Source organism: Stegostoma tigrinum, chromosome 6 (genome assembly GCF_030684315.1).
Source record: "Stegostoma tigrinum isolate sSteTig4 chromosome 6, sSteTig4.hap1, whole genome shotgun sequence".
Classification (NCBI taxonomy): Eukaryota; Metazoa; Chordata; class Chondrichthyes; order Orectolobiformes; family Stegostomatidae; genus Stegostoma; species Stegostoma tigrinum.
Window position 1 is genome coordinate 85935418 of NC_081359.1, and position 20612 is coordinate 85956029.

At 40.6% G+C, this 20612-nt stretch overlaps 1 protein-coding gene across 10 annotated transcripts in view; it reads right to left on the minus strand.

The window, feature by feature from the left end:
• LOC125453274 (periostin-like) overlaps window positions 1-18501 on the minus strand; it is a 94944-nt gene extending 76443 nt beyond the window's left edge. For 3 of the 10 annotated variants that reach the window (XM_059646729.1, XM_048532611.2, XM_059646727.1), the window contains exons 1-2: window positions 18052-18496; window positions 17698-17796 (exon numbers count right to left, since the gene is read on the minus strand). In XM_059646729.1, the coding sequence (XP_059502712.1) occupies window positions 17698-17796; window positions 18052-18170 (218 nt within the window). In that variant the 5' untranslated portion in view covers window positions 18171-18496. Of the gene's footprint in view, window positions 1-17697; window positions 17797-18051 lie in introns of all 10 variants that reach the window. The other 7 variants (XM_048532615.2, XM_059646730.1, XM_048532617.2 and 4 more) reach the window with 5 other exon arrangements.
• Window positions 18502-20612: the final 2111 nt, after the last annotated feature.

Genomic DNA, 20612 nt, shown 5'->3' on the forward strand with positions numbered 1-20612 from the left:
GCCCAGGTCCAGGAAGATTAGATTTAACCTAGTACAGAGTCTTGTCCCCATTTGCAACTCTGCTGGAGCTATCCCTTATAGTTGTACGAGGGCTGATCCTATAACCAAATAGGAACCAGGGCATTTGGGTATCCAGAGAAGCTGTAGATAACACAGTGTGGAGCTGGAGGAACACTGCAGGCCAGGCAGCATCAAAGGGACAGGAAAGCTGACATTTTGGGTTTCTTTAAGCTGGCCTTCAAAGTTTGAACTGTTGTTTCGGCCAGATGATTGGATGATAGATGGTATGGAGCAGTCCTTATATGATGAATACCATTTGACTTGAGAAATATTCAAATTCCCTGCTGGTAAATAATGGCTCAATATCTGTGACTAACACTTCCAGGAGTCTGTGTAGTGCAAAAGACGTGCACAGTTTTTCTATTGTCATCCCCGTGTTTAACAAATGAACTCTGTGAACATCTCGCCATTTCCAGTGGGCATCTGCATTCACTAAGAACTTTAAGCCCATGAAAGCACTTGCACAGTTGAAGTGTTCCTCAGTCCAAGGTTTACCCAGCCGTTCCCACAAATGTGGGGGAGCTGCTGGCAGTAATTTTCGTCCTTGTTCACACTTTGGGCATTGCCCCACCAATGCGGCTCAGTCTGCGTTCAACCCTGGCCACCAGCCTTAACTTTTCACCAACATCTTCATTTTGGAAACTCCTGGCTGATCCAGGTGGATTTCAGCCAGTATCTGGCACTGACCTTTGCTCAGGACAATCATTCTTGCTCCCCATAATAATAAGCCGTCCTGTACTGTGATCTGTCTCTCTGGGTCCAGAAGGTTTCAATTATGGTTGTCATGGCCTTTTGGTTTCCCCTATCACCACCAGCTGCTTCAGTTTTGCCAGGATCAGATCTTTCGGCATCCAAAGTCTGATATTGTCAGCTGTGGCTGGAAGAGTGTCCAGGAATTTTAAAACCATTATCGACTCTTCTAGTGGCGGTACCACCGGTGATGTACCTGCCCGCAGGAGGGGCCTCAATGCTTTTGCATTTGCTTCTTGGCCTCCCACACGGTGTTCCAACATGTAACTATACAAATTTAGTATGAGAGCCTATTGCTGAATTTGGCCAGAAGCTTTGGATGGCACTGCCTTGCCCCTTTAAGTAAACCTAACAGGGGTTTGTGGTCCGTTATTACTACAAATTTATGTGGTATTGGTGGAACTTCCTGATTCCAAATATGACCACCAAATCTTCCTTCTCTATCTGGGCCTATTTGTGTGCTGCATTAGCCAAAGCTCTGATGCATACCCTCTTGGGTGTTCCCCTCCATTGCACTACCTATGAGCTAATGTTACCCTGATGCCGTACAGGGAGGCATCGCATGTCAAAACCCGATCTTGTTTGCGATTTCAGAGTGGAGGATGAAAGCTGTTTCTTCACTTCCCTGAGCATTATGGCTTGGCTGTGTAATCATTTCCAAGGCTGACCCTTTTCTAAGAGCTGATCTAAAGGCGTCAGGATGAAGGCCAGGTTATGTATGAACTTTCTGTAATAATTCATCTGCCCAAGCAAAGGCCTAAGCTCCAGTGCAGACATGGGAGCTGGGGCACATTTAATCACCCTCACATTATCTTCCAACAGGTGTAACCTGGTCTTGTTGACTATGTAGCCCAACTACATCACTTGAAGTGCCTGGAACATATATTTTTTTCCTTCCAAGGTGTATGCCTGTCTGGGAGAAAAGACTAAGGACTATGCCCAAACTCTCAAAGTATTTCTTATTGGTTTTCCCTGATACCAGCAAATCACCCAGATAAATGGCAATCTGGGGTAGATCTTTGGAAAATGTTCTCCATCATCCACTGAAAAATTGCACAAGCTGACACTACCTCAAATTGCAATCTTGTATATTGGCACTAACCCTTATGGCTATTAATTAGGAATCATCATCTAACCACAATTGCAAGTACACATGCATCATGCCCAACTTTGTGAAGAACAGCCTCACTGCCTGCTTTGCATTAAATATTTTAGGTGAGGGATTGAGTATTTATCCAGCTGTGAAAACTGGTTTACCATTTGTTTAAAATTGCCACAAAGATGAACCGACCTTTTGGGCTTCACAATCTGTATGAGTGATGCTGTCCGTTCCACAAATTGTACTGTTTTGACATTGCCTTCACTTTCCAGGTCCTGATTTCTGCCTCTACTTCTACCCATAATTCTGCCCAGAATTGTGGGATTGCTTCCTGGTCAACGTGCAAGGCAGACTTGCTCCTTTGATAGTCCCAAGACCTTCCTGAAAAACCTCTGGGCATTTAATTAGGTAGCCATTTTCTAGTCAAAGAATGTTGAGCCAATCCAAGTCAACATTTCTCAACCAATTCTCAACCACTCTCTCCGTGACTCCCTTGTTCGCTCCACACTGCCCTCCAACCCCACCACACCCGGCACCTTCCCCTGCAACCGCAGGAAATGCTACACTTGTCCCCACACTTCCTCCCTCACCCCCATCCCAGGCCCCAAGATGACATTCCACATTAAGCAGAAGTTCACCTGCACATCTGCCAATGTGGTATACTGCATCCACTGTACCCGGTGCGGCTTCCTCTACATTGGGGAAACCAAGCGGAGGCTTGGGGACCGCTTTGCAGAACACCTCCGCTTAGTTCGCAACAAACAACTGCACCTCCCAGTCGCAAACCATTTCCACTCCCCCTCCCATTCTCTTGATGACATGTCCATCATGGGCCTCCTGCACTGCCACAATGATGCCACCCGAAGGTTGCAGGAACAGCAACTCATATTCCGCTTGGGAACCCTGCAGCCATATGGTATCAATGTGGACTTCACCAGGTTCAAAATCTCCCCTTCCCCTACTGCATCCCTAAACCAGCCCAGTTCGTCCCCTCCCCCCACTGCACCACACAACCAGCCCAGCTCTTCCCCCCCACCCACTGCATCCCAAAACCAGTCCAACCTGTCTCTGCCTCCCTAACCGGTTCTTCCTCTCACCCATCCCTTCCTCCCACCCCAAGCCGCACCCCCAGCTACCTACTAACCTCATCCCACCTCCTTGACCTGTCCGTCTTCCCTGGACTGACCTATCCCCTCCCTACCTCCCCACCTACACTCTCTCCACCTATCTTCTTTACTCTCCATCTTCGGTCTGCCTCCCCCTCTCTCCCTATTTATTCCAGTTCCCTCTCCCCATCCCCCTCTCTGATGAAGGGTCTAGGCCCGAAACGTCAGCTTTTGTGCTCCTGAGATGCTGCTTGGCCTGCTGTGTTCATCCAGCCTCACATTTTATTATCACCCCATCAAGCTTGGGTGCAAATTTCTTACTGTAATCAGTGGTAACTGAACCAGCTGCATTTCACGAGAGGCTGGAACTAAAGTTGTACTGTTAATCTGTAAATGTTCCCCAGTATAGGTTACCAATCTAGCACAAATTTATGGGTTGCAGTGAATTTTCTGAAAGACTAATTCTGCAATTATCAAAAAGGTCATGCCAGTATTGACCTCCATTAGAACCAGGTGGCCATTCAATCTCACCCTTATTTTGATTGGTTCTGTTTTGGATGTGGCTAAGCAACTTATCAGTTCCAACCAAATGTAGGTGGGCTTTCTAGGGTATACAGTCTCCTGGATACTGGCCTATGAGGTCCCTTACTCCATTCAGGTCTAGCGAGACTCCTTTGCTATTTCAAGTCTGCAATATTGGCAGCGCCTTCAGTAGCCTGCTGGCCTGGATCCTGAAGAAAATTTTAACCATTTGGTCAAGCAATGGCTTTGTTTCGGGTTTTACTGTGTGTTCCTCTATGCAGGAGATGTCCTGAGTGAGGCTCTGTAATTGCCTTCATTCAAGTGGCGCTCTTTAAACTCAGCTGGCCTGGCAAGGGTGTCCACTTCCATCGGACACTGCAACTCATATGCTCCAATTATAAGGCCAGTTGTAGTGTCTGTTTGAAACCCGGTTGGGCTTCAGCTCGTAGGTGTTTTTGCACTGTTACATTATTAGTCCCACACACCAAATGGTCTCTCAGCATTTCATTAAGGGTTATATCAAAGTCACATGCCTCTGCCATTCATCTTAGCCTCAGCAAAAATCCTGATACTGATTCTCCTGGTTCTTGAATTGCTGAATTCAACCAAGCGTGTCCCAGAATTAGAGGAGGTTGGGGTTGTAATATTCCTTCACTAAATCTGTCAACTATTGAAAAGGTTTAGCATCTGGTGCCTCAGGGAAAGTTAGGCTTCTCATAACTTAAAAAAAAAGCTGCAGGTCCACAAGGTGTCAGGAGAATTACTCCTTGCTTTTCATCTCCCCAAATGTCATTTGGTCCAAAAAAGAAAATTACATTCTTCCTGCATACTGGGCCCAATCTGCAATGGCAGAATCAAATGAGTTAAGCTTCCCAATTAATGGTATAATGCCCAAAATGCTTACCCCCCAACTCAAAGACAATTGTTGCAAATGAATTTCTTCAGGAGTGCACTTTTTTTCTCTCATTGCCACTAAAATAATCCCACAGAGGCCTGTATCCTGTCACAAAGTCACCCTCCATTTACACATGGAGAGTCCTTGACACTAATCCAGCTCTAGGAGTGAGCAGAATCTCTAACACTCCTGTTTATACCTGCCAGCCTGGGCTCCTTTATTGGACCAGGGTAACAGCCCTAATCAGGAAACTCATATTCTATGAGCTCCACCTGGCTGACCTTCTTACAATCAGTACAGATTCCAAGTCACAATATGGGACCGTGCAAATGTTTTCATTCCTTAACTTGTTTTCTAAAATGCTCTTTCTGAAAAAAAAATGATAAGTCCAAATCAATATGAATTTTCACTCATCACAGGTTGAGAGAATCTAAATTCTATGGTTTGGCCTGTCATGGTTAAACTGAAAAGCAAGGTCTGTCTCCATTTGTCTGAACGCCTTCCTGTTCCACACACTCAGAAGAGAATACTTTATTGCACCACTGAGACATCTTATATCCCAATATTTTCTTTTGGTTTAACTCTTAGGTGGGAGGGAATGGATACATTACTAAAATGGCATTTATTGCTGAATTATGGACTTCTGTGTTCATTCTGCTGCCAATAGAATTAAGATCACTGGAACTCTTTTTACTGAAACCTTCCCCCCCTCCCCTTGTCTAAACTAGATTCCAGCTTGTTGGAAGTCACAGGCTTTAAGACCCCATTACATTTTATGTTTCAACGACATTTTCTTAGTTATTGTAATGCTGGATAAGTTGGTGTTTTTTCATCATTCCCATTGGACCATATAATCCCTTCAATTCAAACATCACTGCTAGATTACCACCCTTTCATTATTTATTTCAATTAAAGCATCCTTTTATGATTTGAAAAGTGATAAAGGATCATTCTTGAAAAAGCATGTCATTGGCTGAATTTTGGTTGTTAACATTATATGTAATGGAGCTAGCCACAGCAAAATATCACCCACAATAATGGAAAATTGAACATATCTCAAAAATGAAAGAAAAGATGGTCTTTAAGGAGAAATAACTATATAAGTTGGAGAAGATCACTAAAGTGAGTCACAGTGTTTTACAGCACAGGAAAAGTGCAGACAAATGAAAAAGCTGTCCAATTTAGTTCCATGCCCCAGCATTTTTTCACAACATTGTAAATTAGTGAACCAATCGCCTTTTGAACATCCTTGAGGAAATTGATTCAACCTTCCATTCTGGAGGTATGTCCAAGATCTTAACCTCCTGCAAGAATAACCATTTTCCTCATTAGTTCTTTCCACCTGTTTTCAATTTAATACAAGATAACAAAGTGTGAAGCTGGATGAACACAGCAGGCCAAGCAGCATCTCAGGAGCACAAAAGCTGACGTTTCGGGCCTAGACCCTTCATCAGAAAAGGGGGATGGGGAGAGGGTTCTGGAATAAATAGGGAGAGATGGGGAGGCAGACTGAAGATGGGGAGAAAAGAAGATAGGTGGAGAGGAGAGTATAGGTGGGGAGGTAGGGAGGGGATAGGTCAGTCCAGGGAAGATGGACAGGTCAAGGAGGAGAGAGATTCCCTGAGGTTGGTCTGGAGGGAGGAGGGTAACTTCTTCAGGTTAGGCATCCCTGGAAGAGGCTTCACAGTGAGGTTAGCCTCTGGTTTTTGGCCCACTTGCCAGATAAAACAGATTCTTCCCGATTAATCCAGCAAAATCTCTCATGATTTTTAGCACCTCGATTAGATCCTGAACAATGTCAGCTTCTCCAATCTCTCCACGTAGACTGCTATCATCCTGATAAATTTCTTCCATCGTCTTTCATGGTCTCTTATATCTTGTCAAAGTGCATTGCTCCAAATTGCACACAATACTTGAGCTGATGCCCAATTATTGGTTTTTAAAGGTGTAGCGTGACTTCATTATTGCATTTGGTGTCCTGATTTGCAATGGCGAGTTATCCTACACATTCTCTTCACCGAAAGAGTCATAGGGGAAACTTTCCTTCAGTTAGAAAAAGTTCTATTTACTCACTGCTTCCTATCTTTTAGTAAATTATATCTTCACATTTCCATTTACTTTCCACCATATGCTTCTATTTTGTAAACAAAATAGTTTGGCAATAATTAATCAGATGCTTCTCGGAAGTCCATATACACAGCATCTGGTAGTTGCGTTTGACTTCCGTTTAGTTGTATAGAACATTACAGCACAGTACAGGCCCTTCGGCCCTCGATGTTGTGCCGACCTGTCATATCGATCTCAAGTCCATCTAACCTACACTATTCCATGTACGTCCATATGCTTGTCCAATGACGATTTAAATGTACTTAAAGTTGGCGAATCTACAACCGTTGCAGGCAAAGCATTCCATTCCCTTACTACTCTCTGAGTAAAGAAACTACCTCTGACATCTGTCCTATATCTTTCACCCCTCAATTTAAAGCTATGTCCCCTCATGCTCACCGTCACCATCCCAGGAAAAAGGCTCTCCCTATCCACCCTATCTAACCCTCTGATTATTTTATATGTTTCAATTAAGTCACCTCTCAACCTTCTTCTCTCTAATGAAAACAGCTTCAAGTCCCTCAGCCTTTCCTCGTAAGACCTTCCCTCCATACCAAACAACATCCTAGTAAATCTCCTCTGCACCCTTTCCAAAGCTTCCACATCCTTCTTATAATGCGGTGACCAGAACTGTACGCAATACTCCAAGTGTGGCCGCACCAGAGTTTTGTACAGCTTCACCATAACCTCTTGGTTCCGGAACTCGATCCCTCGATTAATAAAAGCTAAAACACTGTATGCCTTCTTAACAGCCCTGTCAACCTGGGTGGCAACTTTCAAGGATCTGTGTACATGGGCACCGAGATCTCTCTGCTCATCTACACTACTAAGAATCTTACCATTAGCCCTGTACTTTGCCTTCTGGTTACTCCTACCAAAGTGCATCACCTCACACTTGTCTGCATTAAACTCCATTTGCCACCTCTCAGCCCAGCTCTGCAGCTTATCTACGTCTCTCTGCAACCTACAGCATCCTTCGTCACTATCCACAACTCCACCGACCTTAGTGTCGTCTGCAAATTTACTAACCCATCCTTCTACGCCCTCATCCAGGTCATTTATAAAAATGACAAACAGCAGTGGACCCAACACCGACCCTTGCGGTACAGCACTAGTAACTGGTCTCCAGGATGAACATTTCCCATCAACTACCACCCTCTGTCTTCTTTCTGCTAGCCAATTTCTGATCCAAACTGCTTTATCTCCCACAATTCCATTCCTCTGCATTTTGTACAATAGCCTATTGTGGGGAACCTTATTGAACGCCTTGCTGAAATCCATATATACCACATCAACCGGTTTACTCTCATCTACGTGTTTGGTCACCTTCTCAAAGAACTCAATAAGGTTTGTGAGGCACGACCTTCCCTTCACAAAACCGTGCTGACTATCCCTAATCAATTTATTCTTTTCTAGATGATTATAAATCCTATCTCTTATAACCTTTTCCAACACTTTACCAACAACTGAGGTAAGGCTCACTGGTCTATAATTATCAGGGTTGTCTCTACTCCCCTTCTTGAACAGGGGAACCACATTTGCTATCCTCCAGTCATCTGGCACTATTCCTGTAGACAATGACGAGTTAAAGATCAATGCCAAAGGCTCGGCAATCTCCTCCCTGGCTTCCCAGAGGATCCGAGGATAAATCCCATCCGGCCCAGGGCACTTATCTATCTTCACCCTCTGAAGGATTTCTAATACCTCTTCCTTGTGAACCTCAATCCCACCTAGTCTAGTAGCCTGTATCTCAGTATTCTCCTCGACAACATTGTCGTTTTCTAGAGTGAATACTGTCGAAAAATATTCATTTAGCGCTTCCCCATCTCATCTGACTCCACACACAACTTATCACTACTATCCTTGATTTGGCCTAATCTTACTTTCGTCATTCTTTTATTCCTTAAATACCTAAAGAAGGCCTTAGGGTTTACCCTGATCCTATCCGCCAACAACTTCTCATGTCTCCTCCTGGCTCTTCTGAGCTCTCTCTTTAGGTCTTTCCTGGCTACCTCCTAGCCCTCAAGTGCCCTAACTGAGCCTTCACATCTCATCCTAACATAAGCCTTCTTCTTCCTCTTGACCAGAGATTCCACCTCCTTCGTAAACCATGGCTCCCGCACTCTATAGCTTCCTCCCTGCCTGACAGGTACATACTTATCTAGGACACACAGGAGCTTTTCCTTGAATAAGCTCCACGTTTCTAATGTGCCCATCTCCTGCAGTTTCCTTCCCTATCCTATGCTCCCTAAATCTTGCCTAATTTCATCGTAATTGCCTTTCCCCCAGCTATAACTCTTGCCCAGTGGCATACACCTATCTCTTTCCATCACTAAAGTAAACATAACAGAATTGTGATCGCTAACACCAAAGTGCTCACCTACTTCCAAATCTAACACCTGGCCAGGCTCATTACCCAATTACAAATCTAATCTAATCTAATGTATGTAGGCAGTAATCATTAATCAAGGATTTACTTGAGACACAAACTGCAGCGATAGTTATTGAGGTTAAAATATATATTCCTGTAATGTGTAACTCCATATATACAAGCTTAGAAACTGTGTATATATTGGCTTCTTATCTATCGCTCGCCCAATGGCCTACTAGTGCAGAACACGATAGGAAAGGCAGTTTTTCCAAAGATAGAGGTTGAAAACTAAAATTATCTTTTCAGACAGTAAACCACAATTCTAACAGTATTATGAGGTTTACAGTATTGTTATGACTTGGCACAATGCCTTTAAGTTTGGGTAACATGATTTTCTGACATCTGCCTGACAACAGGGGGCTGTTAAAGATGAATGGAAAGCCCAGATTATTCTGTTCGCTGCAAGGTGCCAGGTATTCACACTTTGAGATGATGCAGTATCATGTGACACTTGGTCACATGTTAGTCTCCAAAGGCCAAGGAAGGTATTGAGAATGTGGAGTTGTGAACAGTTATGTTTTCAACTGTCTATTGCTTTATAATAATAGTATATAGCTAGAGTTTCAATAGCTAATCAGCATTTCTGCCAGGATGCAAAGCTCATGTGATTCATGTTTTCATGGGAATGGATTTTAAGAGGAAGGGTTTCTAAGATATTCCCAAAACTCACAAAGTTAGTTGGCCAGGATGCATGAAAGAGAAAATAACTAGACCCTGAAAGTATCTATGGCTTGCTGCACAGAAATGTGGTTGGGAGCCTGCACTCAAATTGAAAAGATCAAATTTGTGATTATTGGAAGCAAGAATCGGAAATTGGTCTGTATTACAGAAATATTAACAGAATTGTTATGATGCAGGAGGCCAATCATGCCAGCATTGTCTAAAGTGAAGGAATAAATCCTCATTGTGAAAAGCAGTTCTGGGGTTAAATATTAACTGCCTACAAAAGGAATGGAAATAAAGACATGAGAGCCATGAATTACTTTGGTGACTGTCTTGGAATTTCAAATGACTACTTATGAGACAGCATAATGTAAACCCATGACGTGGGTCTTCAGCTGTGTTAAAAAGTAGAAAGTTCTGTATTCTAAAGAATCAGCGACCTACAAAAACAGAGTTTAGTCAACACTATTTTCAGTCTGTTACAGTAAAATTCTTGTTGCGCCACCCTTTTCAGCCATCAACGTGATATTCAAATTTCTTTTGTTTTAAAAGTTATCAATCTCTTTGGAAGCTGTAATGATAACCATTGTGAAAAACAACAGAAGGCAAATATGAGAAATTGGAAATGATTACTCTTCGATGTTCTCTGAGTGTGAACCATGTGACAGTAGAAAAACGAAGTAGATATGTGGACTTGGGTTACATCCCTCCCAAAAGGGAAAACTGGTTTAGTCCTGGCATTGTTATGAATTACCAAAAGTCAAATCAGAAGTAAACTATTGTGTGAGCTGGGTACTAGCTAGATGTCTATCAGTGGGATGGAGTTTGTGTATGAAACCACAAGCGAGTTTATCTGTTAAGTGCCGATAGTCAGATTTATAGATTTTAAAAAGGAATGGGCATTCCATGGAAGACTATAGCATAGATATTAACAACTTATATGAAAGACTGGTGAAGTTATAGTTGGATTCCTAGATGAGCAGTATGTTTGTTCAAATTCCTGAAAATGTGCAAAGGGTTCTTGTATGGAGAGGTTCCTTGCCCTGATTCATGTTCAGATATTGGAGAGGGAGGCCCTGTTTGAATTAGATACCTGTTCTCAGGAAACAATCAATTCTTCATGCTTCATGAGGCAAAGTGACCATTTCACAGTAAGACAAGGAATAGAGGATCAATAAAAGCCGAGTATTGAAATACTACGGATAATGGATGTAGGCATCTATTTCACAGAAGCATTAACAATAAAATAAGAATGTTGTTTCACATCTGGACACTACCACAGAAGACAGAAATAGAACAAAGAAAGGATGAATGAATTCCAGAAATGGCAAAGGAGCAATTATTAAGTATTTCAGGTAGGAATTGAGATATAATCAAATGATTAAGTGGCCAAAGCAGAAAGGCAAGATCCTCAAAATGACAAATGACAAACATAATTCTAAGGAAGAGGATGAAGAAATGGTGAATCAAAATAAATATCAGGCACATGGAGATTAGTTATGGGAATATTCTCAGTTTGTAGTCCTTAGTTATCCTGCTAATTCGCATTTACTGTTTTCCTAATCTTTCTTGCCCTTCCACCAGTGACAGATTTTTTCCTAAACCAATGAAACCTGCTCTTCTCCAGTTCAATGTTGACTTTCCTTTGTCTCATTGTATGACCATTTTTACCCAAAATTTAATGCAATAAGACATCATTGAAACAAACACAACTCACATTGCTTCATTCAGACAGGAATGCACAGCCTGAAATAATGGAGGCAGTTAACGCTCTAAAGGAAATTGAATAAATGGCCAAATGCAAAAGACATTACAGGGCTATTGGGAATGAATATGGAGATGGAACTAAAGAGCCAGCACAGGCATGATGGGTTGATTGGCCTTCTTCAGTACTGCATCATTCTATGATTCCGCAGTCTCGGATAAGCATTATTTCCATCCTCATTTAACTGGAAAGACAACAAATTAAGGAAGTTCTCCTGTATTCACTTTGGGTATTTTTCTCCTTTGCTGCCCACTGCAACTTTTCCCACTGAATATTTAAAGTGCCATCTAATTATTTTTCTATTACTTTTATGATCCTCAGAAATTTGCCAACATATCTTTTCCTCTATTGCTTTCTTTAGGAATCTATATCGAGCATCCAACAATGTAACTGCTCCTTTCTGTCCCTAAGTGCTAATCGAATAGATTCTGCCTCTAAAACATCAGTTATGTCATAGAGACATAAAGTCATACAGATATACAGCATGGTAATCTATGCCAATCAGATATCCTACATAAATCTAATCCCATCTGCCAGCATTTGGTCCATATTCCTCTAAGCCTTTCCTGCTCATATACCATCCAAATGCCTTTTAAATGTTGTAATCGTACCAGCCTCCACCACTTCCTCTGGCAGCTCATTCTATACACGCACCACCCTCTGCATGAAAATGTTACCCCTTAGGCCCCTTTAATACCTTTCCTCTCTGACCTTAAATCTACGCCCTCTAGTTTTGGACTGCCCCACCCGGGCGAAAAAACCTTGCCTATTTACTCTATCCAGGAATTTTTACTTCCCATTTCTGGCCTTGTTAAAGCCAAGTCTCTGCGATACCCCAAATGGTAAATTCCTCACCAACTTTATTTGGAACACACCTCTCATGGACGTACACAAGGCTAGTTGGCTTAACTTTTTCCTCTTTCTAATTTCTACACTAGTTAAATTTATATATTTTTATAGTTAACATTTTATTTTAGAATCTGAAGTAGCTAAATAACTTCACTACAAATGCTCAATTAGGTACAGAAACACAAAGTACTATAAAATGTTGGAAATCTGAAGCAAGAACAGAAATTGCTGATAATACACACCCAGCTTGGCAGCATCAGTTAGGGAGGAAGGTAGAAGGTAGGAGAGATGAATTAATACAAGGAATGATGGCAAGGCAGAAAGAGATGTCAATAGGCAAACGAAAAAAAAAACAAAGGAAATGGTTCTTGATGAGGTATAAAGCAGAACTGACAAAATAGCTGCAGAAACAATAAGTAATGCATAAATAATGTCAACTCCGAAGAAGAGTTGTCTAGACTCAAAATTTTAGTTAGCTCCGTCTCCATGGATGCTGCCTGACCTGCTGTGATTTCCAGCATTTTTTGTTTTCAGTGCATAAATAAATGGCAGGAGGGTTAATGCATTGAAGACAATGAACTCAACATTGAGTCCAGCAGGCTGTAAAGCAATTAATAAAAAGATGAGAGTGCTCCCTGAGTTAAAGCTGCACTTCACTGGAAGAGAGTAGTAAGCTGAGAATGTAAAGGTCAGAATGTGGGCAGAGAATTATCCCATGTTTAATCACACATAACAGATCCTGATTAAAAGAGCATAAGTATGATATATTGCATAGTTATTTTATTTCATGAGTTTGTTTAAGAAATTCAATATGCACTGGGTATTTGCTTGTTGTTTTAGTGTGTTGCTGAGGGCATGAGCATATGGGACAATAATTTGATAGGATATTTAAATATTTCACGCTCAATCCAGAAAAAGCAGTGTTTGCATTAGTTTTAATGACTATAGACTTTTGGTGTAATGCTAATGTACATTTAAGGAAATGGTTGAGGAATTAATTAATAAGACTGAAGTTATAACATTCATTGTTGATAGTAGAAAGAAAAAGCACTGAACTACGCTCCTGATACTTTGATCTTGTTTAATCAATTAAATTTACAATATAAAAGCTGAGTACAAAATTTATGAACCAAAGCACTGAGGTTTTGAAGTCTTGATCTACATACCTCAGTCTTCTAAAAGCAAAGTTTTAAAGGTATCTTTTAACAAGGTGCGGCTGTGACAGTTCAAATTAAAACTATAATTTTCTTTTAACTGTTATTAAAATGTTTCTGTAATGTCAAGTATAATTATCGAGTATATAGTGGACAAAAATACATATATCTGACATACTGCAGTTGATATATTAATATGAAGAAAAGGAGCTTAATATGTATTCAGGTGCAGTGATACCATAGATCCATATCTCAAATTCTTCTCTGGGTCAATAGAAACTTTAATTACTTTGTACACACAAGGCAAATCAGCTGATAGTTCTCTATTACAGAATAACAGAGGGTCGTTTGCGTATGAAATAAACTTCCTGAGGAAGCGGTGGAAATGGATACAATTACAGCATTCAAAAAGCATTTGGATAAGTACATGAATAGGAAAGGTTTGGAGGGATATGGGCCAGGAGCAGGCAGATTTGTTTGTTGTTCATTCGCAGGATGGGGGCGTCACTGGCCAGGTCAGCATTTATTACCCATCTCCAATTGACCAGAGGGCAGTTATGTGTCAACCACATTGCTGTGAGTCTGGAGTCATATATAGGCCAGCCATTTCCTTCCCTAAAGGACATTAGGGGGAATAGTTTAGTTTGGGATTATGCTCAGCATGGACTGGTTAGACTGAAGGGTCTTTTTCCATGCTGTATGGCCGTATGACGTTATGATTCTATGCATCAGCCTGTGTTCAGAGACGTGTTCTTGCTGCTGACTATGCAATATCACCAATACCACGTGTACTTATGTGACTCTCGCATTCAGCTTTCCTTCCTGCTAAGTTAGTGTCGTTCAGAGTTGAAAAGTACTCATCATTAAGTTTCCAAAACTTTTTTAGGGGACTTGCAATGTTTATTTTTGCACTACTTTGTCTTTATGGTGGTCAATTCTCTGATGAAGTGGCGGGGAAACCTTTCACAGGCTGATTTCATGCAAAATGAGTGGCAACATGAGTCTATATCTTGCAGAAGTTTGTAATATCTGGAGATCAAGGGCATCAATTTGACTACAATAAGTTAGATTAACACTGCTTCATTTCAACGAAAATTTGGTTTTAAAAATGCACTGTAAAAGCCCATTCACAACATTTCAGTTACGGCTAGATGCAGCATCACTGGTGTCAAGAACAAGAACCATTTCACAGCAAGGAACTGTATGCACCATTCTGGAGGGAGGCACTGGCAGATCGCACTCATTATGTGAAAACTTCTCCACTTAGAAATGGGAAGGGAAGATTTCCACCCCACAAGTATAAAAATTAGGCTGGGTGGGTGAGCCATTTCCTTTGTAATCCACGTTTGACACCCCCCACCCAATATATTTGTACTCCATGTGGTGTTCAACCAAAGAAATTGAAACTGTTTTCTTTAAGGAATGGTGTTCCTTTTTTCCTTGGCAATAAGCTTGGCCCTTAAGTTGTTTTACACTCCAATTTCATTCTGGTCCAAAGCTCAACTCACCTCACAAAGGTACTAAAATTGGAAGTGTGATCGAACACACCCGTAATAATTAAATGCAGAAGAACAATTTTATTATCAGCTCTGAACAATAAATCCATGAAAGTATTGTTGGTAATTTAGTTAGTCTGTTGCATCCAACTCTGTTAATGCAATGTAAAAATAGCAGAAAATTACCAGGTAAGTATGGTAAGCATTCATTCACTAATGTTGGCATCAATAGTTTTCCAACCTTAGCCGTTCAAGTTACATAAATGGACTACATAGGCCAGCTAAACCACACTGGATGCTTCTTCTGGTACCTCAGCTCAACAACTACTGAAAGCCATTAATGTCTTTGTGATCTCCAGAATTATACTGACTTCTAGTCAACCTCCCAATCTACACATCAGCAAACTTCGTTTCATCCAACATTGTGCCACACAAGGTTCTACTTAACAACCTACACAGGCTATTAATACCTAGGAATGTCACCTCTAGTTAGATATATTTTAGAAGTTTCAATGACAGAATATCCAGTCACATGATAGCAAATAATTTTATAATGCAGGAAAGAAATGAATAATCTACTTGAAAGTGTCCTAGATGTCTATTTCCTCATTTGGGTGTCAGTTACGAAAAGTTGATTTTTAACTTTTATATCTCATCTGAGATTGATTGCCCGGATGCCTAAGACAGAAAGCACTGCACTCCTTGACAGCACTGTCACATTATACAAAACTTGAAATGATAAGGTTCAAATTATCTGCAGATTCTTAAAACTTGCTGACTTATCATAGTTATATCTTCCTTTGTTACAGTTTTTATATTGTAATTTGTGCCTCTCAAAATTGGCAGTCAATGGCACAATTTATTATGCTGTTGAAAATCATAGTGCACTTCTGGTTATAATTGTTTCAGGCTCAACAAATATTCCAGGAGAAAAATAGGCCTTTGATATGTATTGTGGACTCTCTCCAAACCACATCACAGGTTGCGTGGTGTTTCCATTAATACGCAAAATGCAGAAACAATTTGGATGGTATGATGTCTGGTGAATTTGGTAAACCTTATTTGGGATAGGTACCCAGCCATGAACCAAAGTACAGATGTACACTTCCCTGGGGTTACCAGCAGCAGCATTTAGGAGGTCAAATGTATATGTGGGATGCTCCTGGGAAGTCCCATTTCAGTCTTAAAATTTTCATTCTTACTTGGAATTTGTTCCTGGCTCGCTTTATCCATCCCTATTTCTGTAACTTCCAACCCTACCAAGCCTCTACTCAGTTCCTCTGACTTTGACATTGAAAAACACAGGAGGCCATTCCATCTATTGTACGCTCATGTTAGTCCATGAACATCTACCTGACTTTATTACACTTTCCTGTGGGTCTGCAGCTCTGCAGATCACAGCTCTTCTGGAAAACATCCACGCATTTGTGAAAATTGTATCATCATCTCCCCTTGAAGTCTTCAACAATTATTTCACATCTCTGTTCCTCTGTTCCCTACCTCTTTACTCAGCTAACTAAGTCCTCTGTATTTACTCAATCTAGGCCCATCATAATTTTGTACACCTCAATTAAGTCACCCTTCAATTTCCTCTGTTCCATGGAAAACAATACCAGCTTATCCATCCTTCCTCATGGTTATAATTCTACAGTCCTGGTAAATCTCTTCTGTATCCAGTGAAATCCCAAGTTTCCTGTAAAGTGGTGGCTAGAACTGTACGAAGTCTTCAAGCTGTGGTTGAACTGATGTCATACAGAGCTCTATCAAACCTTCCATGCTCTTTTAATTGCTGCCTCTGCTAATAAAGGACAACATGTCTGAGACCTTCCCTCCCACCTTACTGGCCTTTCCAATTCCATTATAGATCTGAAAACACATATTCCACAGTCCCTCATTCCTCCACTTTAATCAATATAATCCAGTTTATTGTAGATGCTTTTGTTTCACTGTGTCACCGGAATTACTTTCTATTTTTATCCCATGGTTGGCAGCTGAGCTTTCAGCATCTGTGTGCTCTAGAATTCCTTCAACTGAAGTTCCTCGAAGTTCGATTATTTTAGCAAGCTTTTTCTTCAATACTCTTGATATGTATTTCCTTAGCTCAAGCATCGTCTTTTTTTCTGTTCACACATCTCTGTAATTTTTCTTCCTGTATTATTGGTGCTATATAAATGTAAGTGGTTGTTGCACTTAAATGCCAGGCACCATATATCTTGCTACTTCCTCCGAGTTGCTCCACTCCTGTGGGAATTCTTTCGGCACTCCGGTTTATTTGTGTAAACAGGCTCCTGTCACAGAGCAGCTATGAGCAAATGAGACTCAGCAATCACACTTAAAGAAAGTTATCTTAAGAGAGCGGAGTGTTTTTTTTAATTTTAGGGTCTTGCAGCTCAGGCAGTAGCACCTTTGCCTCTGACCTAGAATACTCCACGTTCGATTCCTAGGAGAGGACTTGCTGGTATCAGAGCAAACAGACAAATCAGTTTATTCGTGTGTATGTCTTGCCTGGAGAGACGGGGCGTGTTAGCAAAGGGGGCGGGAGAGCATCCTGATGCGAAAGCACCACCAAATCGAACATTGTTGGAGATCAACTAGAATTGTGGTGACCCCATGAGAAACGCTGAATGATTCTTAAACTTACCAAATATCAATTCCGTTGAAATACCTGGCTTTAACTAATTTACTAATTTTAACGTAGATTGTCTCCGTTTCCAGTTCCTTTTTAAATACTGCACTTTATCTCGATTTTCAAAATGTCAAAACGTTCCTGGGTTAACCCTGCTCAAGAAATTAAAACTTACGCTTTTTTGCCACAGATGGATTTACGATACCAGTTCCTGCAAGTGCTGAAGTATTTCTTTTTGGTCCCAACCACTTGCTGAAGGGCGCACATATTAGGTCTGCAAACAGAGAGGGAGAGAAAAAAAAGGTCTAAAGTGAAACAAACGACTGAAGTGGTATAACAATTTTGCAAATTAGACATTGAGTGTGCAGAAGGCTCGGTTATAGTCACTTTACTAAATTACCCAGAAAAATTGCAACACTAATAATTTTGCTTTGAGGTTGGTCATTTTTATAGTGAGCACATTCTCAATGTGTAATTTCATGGATTTCTGGACCTGTCACTTTCATTTTCAAAATGAATATTTACTTACCCTTTATCCTTCGCTCTGATTCGACTGTGAGACAGTATCTTGTCATAGTAAGATGACTCGGTTTGATCAAAGGATGTTACAACAAGGAGAATGAAGGTGCTTAAAAACAAGAGCTTCATGTTGGCTGCTTTATCACCTTCTCAGCAGTGAAATTAAAGTGGACAAGAAGAAAAGTAACTGGCAGCTTTTATATAACAGCTGAGCCCGAAGGAGGACCAGCCCAGATAGACATAAATTACGCCCACCCTGAAAAAAAAGACCGGGTTCAGGAGCAAAGTGACTGTGGATCACATCCAAAGCAGTAAAATACAGACTTCCATATCAAACTCCAGCCGGTTAGTCACAAGCATGAGTCATGAAAGTTAGCAAGAAAGACTAACATCCATTAAAATGAATATAACCGTTTGAAATTAACGTTCCAGGCAGGATATTTGCCCACATCCTTTTTTTAAAAAGAAAAGGAATGTTTGCTTTTGTGTCTTGTTCAAGTGGAAATTCATTCAAAAATCTACTACCTCATCAAAATCATTAATTGCGTAAGTGAGTTTCCTTCTGAAAAGCTGCAGCAAACTCCAGGGATTTGTGTTTCCCCTGTGTGTGCGTGTGTGTGAGAGAGAGAGATTAACTCAACTCAGTCTAACTTTGTTTACTCTGACTTCCTTTAATTACATTTGAAGGTGACTGACTTTATCAGACTACAGTGTCTAAGCATCCAACTCGCTGTGTCCATTTCTATTGTCTTTCATCAACACGTTTTGACTAAATTCAATAACTCCGTTCTTCACCATGTGTTTACAGGAGCTGTGCCCTTTTGAACCAAGGACAAAAAAAAAAGCCCGAAATAAAGGACTATATAAGCAATACAGCATTTTTAAGCTTCTGCGAACTTAAAAGTACCTTGCGGTAGAAATAACTGCAATTTTTCTCGTTGTACAAAAATTACATTTTCTTTTGCATTTTTCAAAAAGATTCCTTCGTCTCTTCTAAACATTTTGGAAGTTTTAATGCAGCAGAGGTGCCAAATACGTGTGGTTTCGTTTTATTTCAAGTGATTATTCAAGAATGCTACTGGAATTTCAATTTTCCCCTTTCTCAGCGTAATCCTAATTGCAAATTCTGAGACCTTTCATCTTCGTTCCACAAGTGTAGAATGCATCCAAAGTTTGAATCTGCTACCCTCTAGTGTCTGAATTCAATATTGAAGCTTGATTCATCGCAATTCCATTTCATGTTTTGGCTTTCATGCTATGTTTGCTGATTGGTACGGGATTGACTGGGAGAGATTAACATTGATGGCAAATTAATAATAGGAAATACAGAAATGGCAGATGAATTGAAGAGATATTTTTCATCATTTTCTTGCTGAAGATTCAAATAACATCACAGAAATAATTGTGAATCAGGAGATGAAAGAGACAGAGGAATTTAAAATAATAAATTCAACAGGCAAAAAGACATTTACAAATTACTAGAATTAAAGAAGGCTGAGAAGTCTCCAGGTCCTGATAGATCTCAGCTCAGTGTCAGAAAAGAAGTCACAGCTGTGATAAATCCATTTGTTTTAATTTTCAAAGAAGATGCCCCATTAGATTGGAAAATTTCAAATGAAATTCCTCTCTTCAAGAAAGACAGAACTCAAGAATCTAAAGAGTCAGCTAGTTTAACAACTTTAATCAGGAAAAGGATGGAACCTATAGCTAAGGAAGTTGTAACAGACACTTTAGAAGATCTAAATTTAATCAGGCAGAGAGACTCATTTTAATGAAAGGGAAATGATTTTTGACTAACGTATTGGAGTTCTTCGAGGAAGTAACAAAGAGGGTGGACAAAGGGATCTCATGAATGTGTTTCACTTAGATTTCGAGAAGGCAATGGTAATATCTTTGAATATCAAGGAGAGATGGTTAGATTCTGCCTTGTTTGAAATGGCATAACCTGGCACTTGTGTGGCACAACTATTACCTTCCACTTATCAGTCCAAGCTTGGATGTTGTCCAGGTCTTGCGGTATATGGTCATGGTCTGCTTTAGATTTGAAGAGTGACAAATGGTGCTAGACATTTTGTAATCATCAGCAAGCATCTCTGCATCTGACCTTATGATGGAAGGAAGGTCATTGATGAAACAGCTGAAGATGGCTAGGTTTAGGACATGACCCTGAGGAAGTCCTGCAATGATGTGCTGGAGCTGAAGTGATTATCCTTCAATAGCCACAATGATCTTCCTTTGAGTTAAGAATGACTAAGTAGGGACAATCACCCAGATTCTCATTTACTCTCGCTTTGCAAGGTCTCCTGTTGTATTTTACATCTTGGATACGTGCAGAGATGACACACCAGGTTCTATGCGAGTAAGGATTTTGTTGAAATACTAAAACGACTGTTCCCACACTTACAGCTGTTTGTTTAATTTCATTTTCTCATTGATCACAGCCAGGCTTAACTAATCACACATAGTGAGGATAAGAATCAATAGACACACATAATGAAGCAATAAATAATTGAACAACTGAAAATTACACTTCCTTCTCCCATGTAAGTGTTCAAGACTGAACAAGATTGC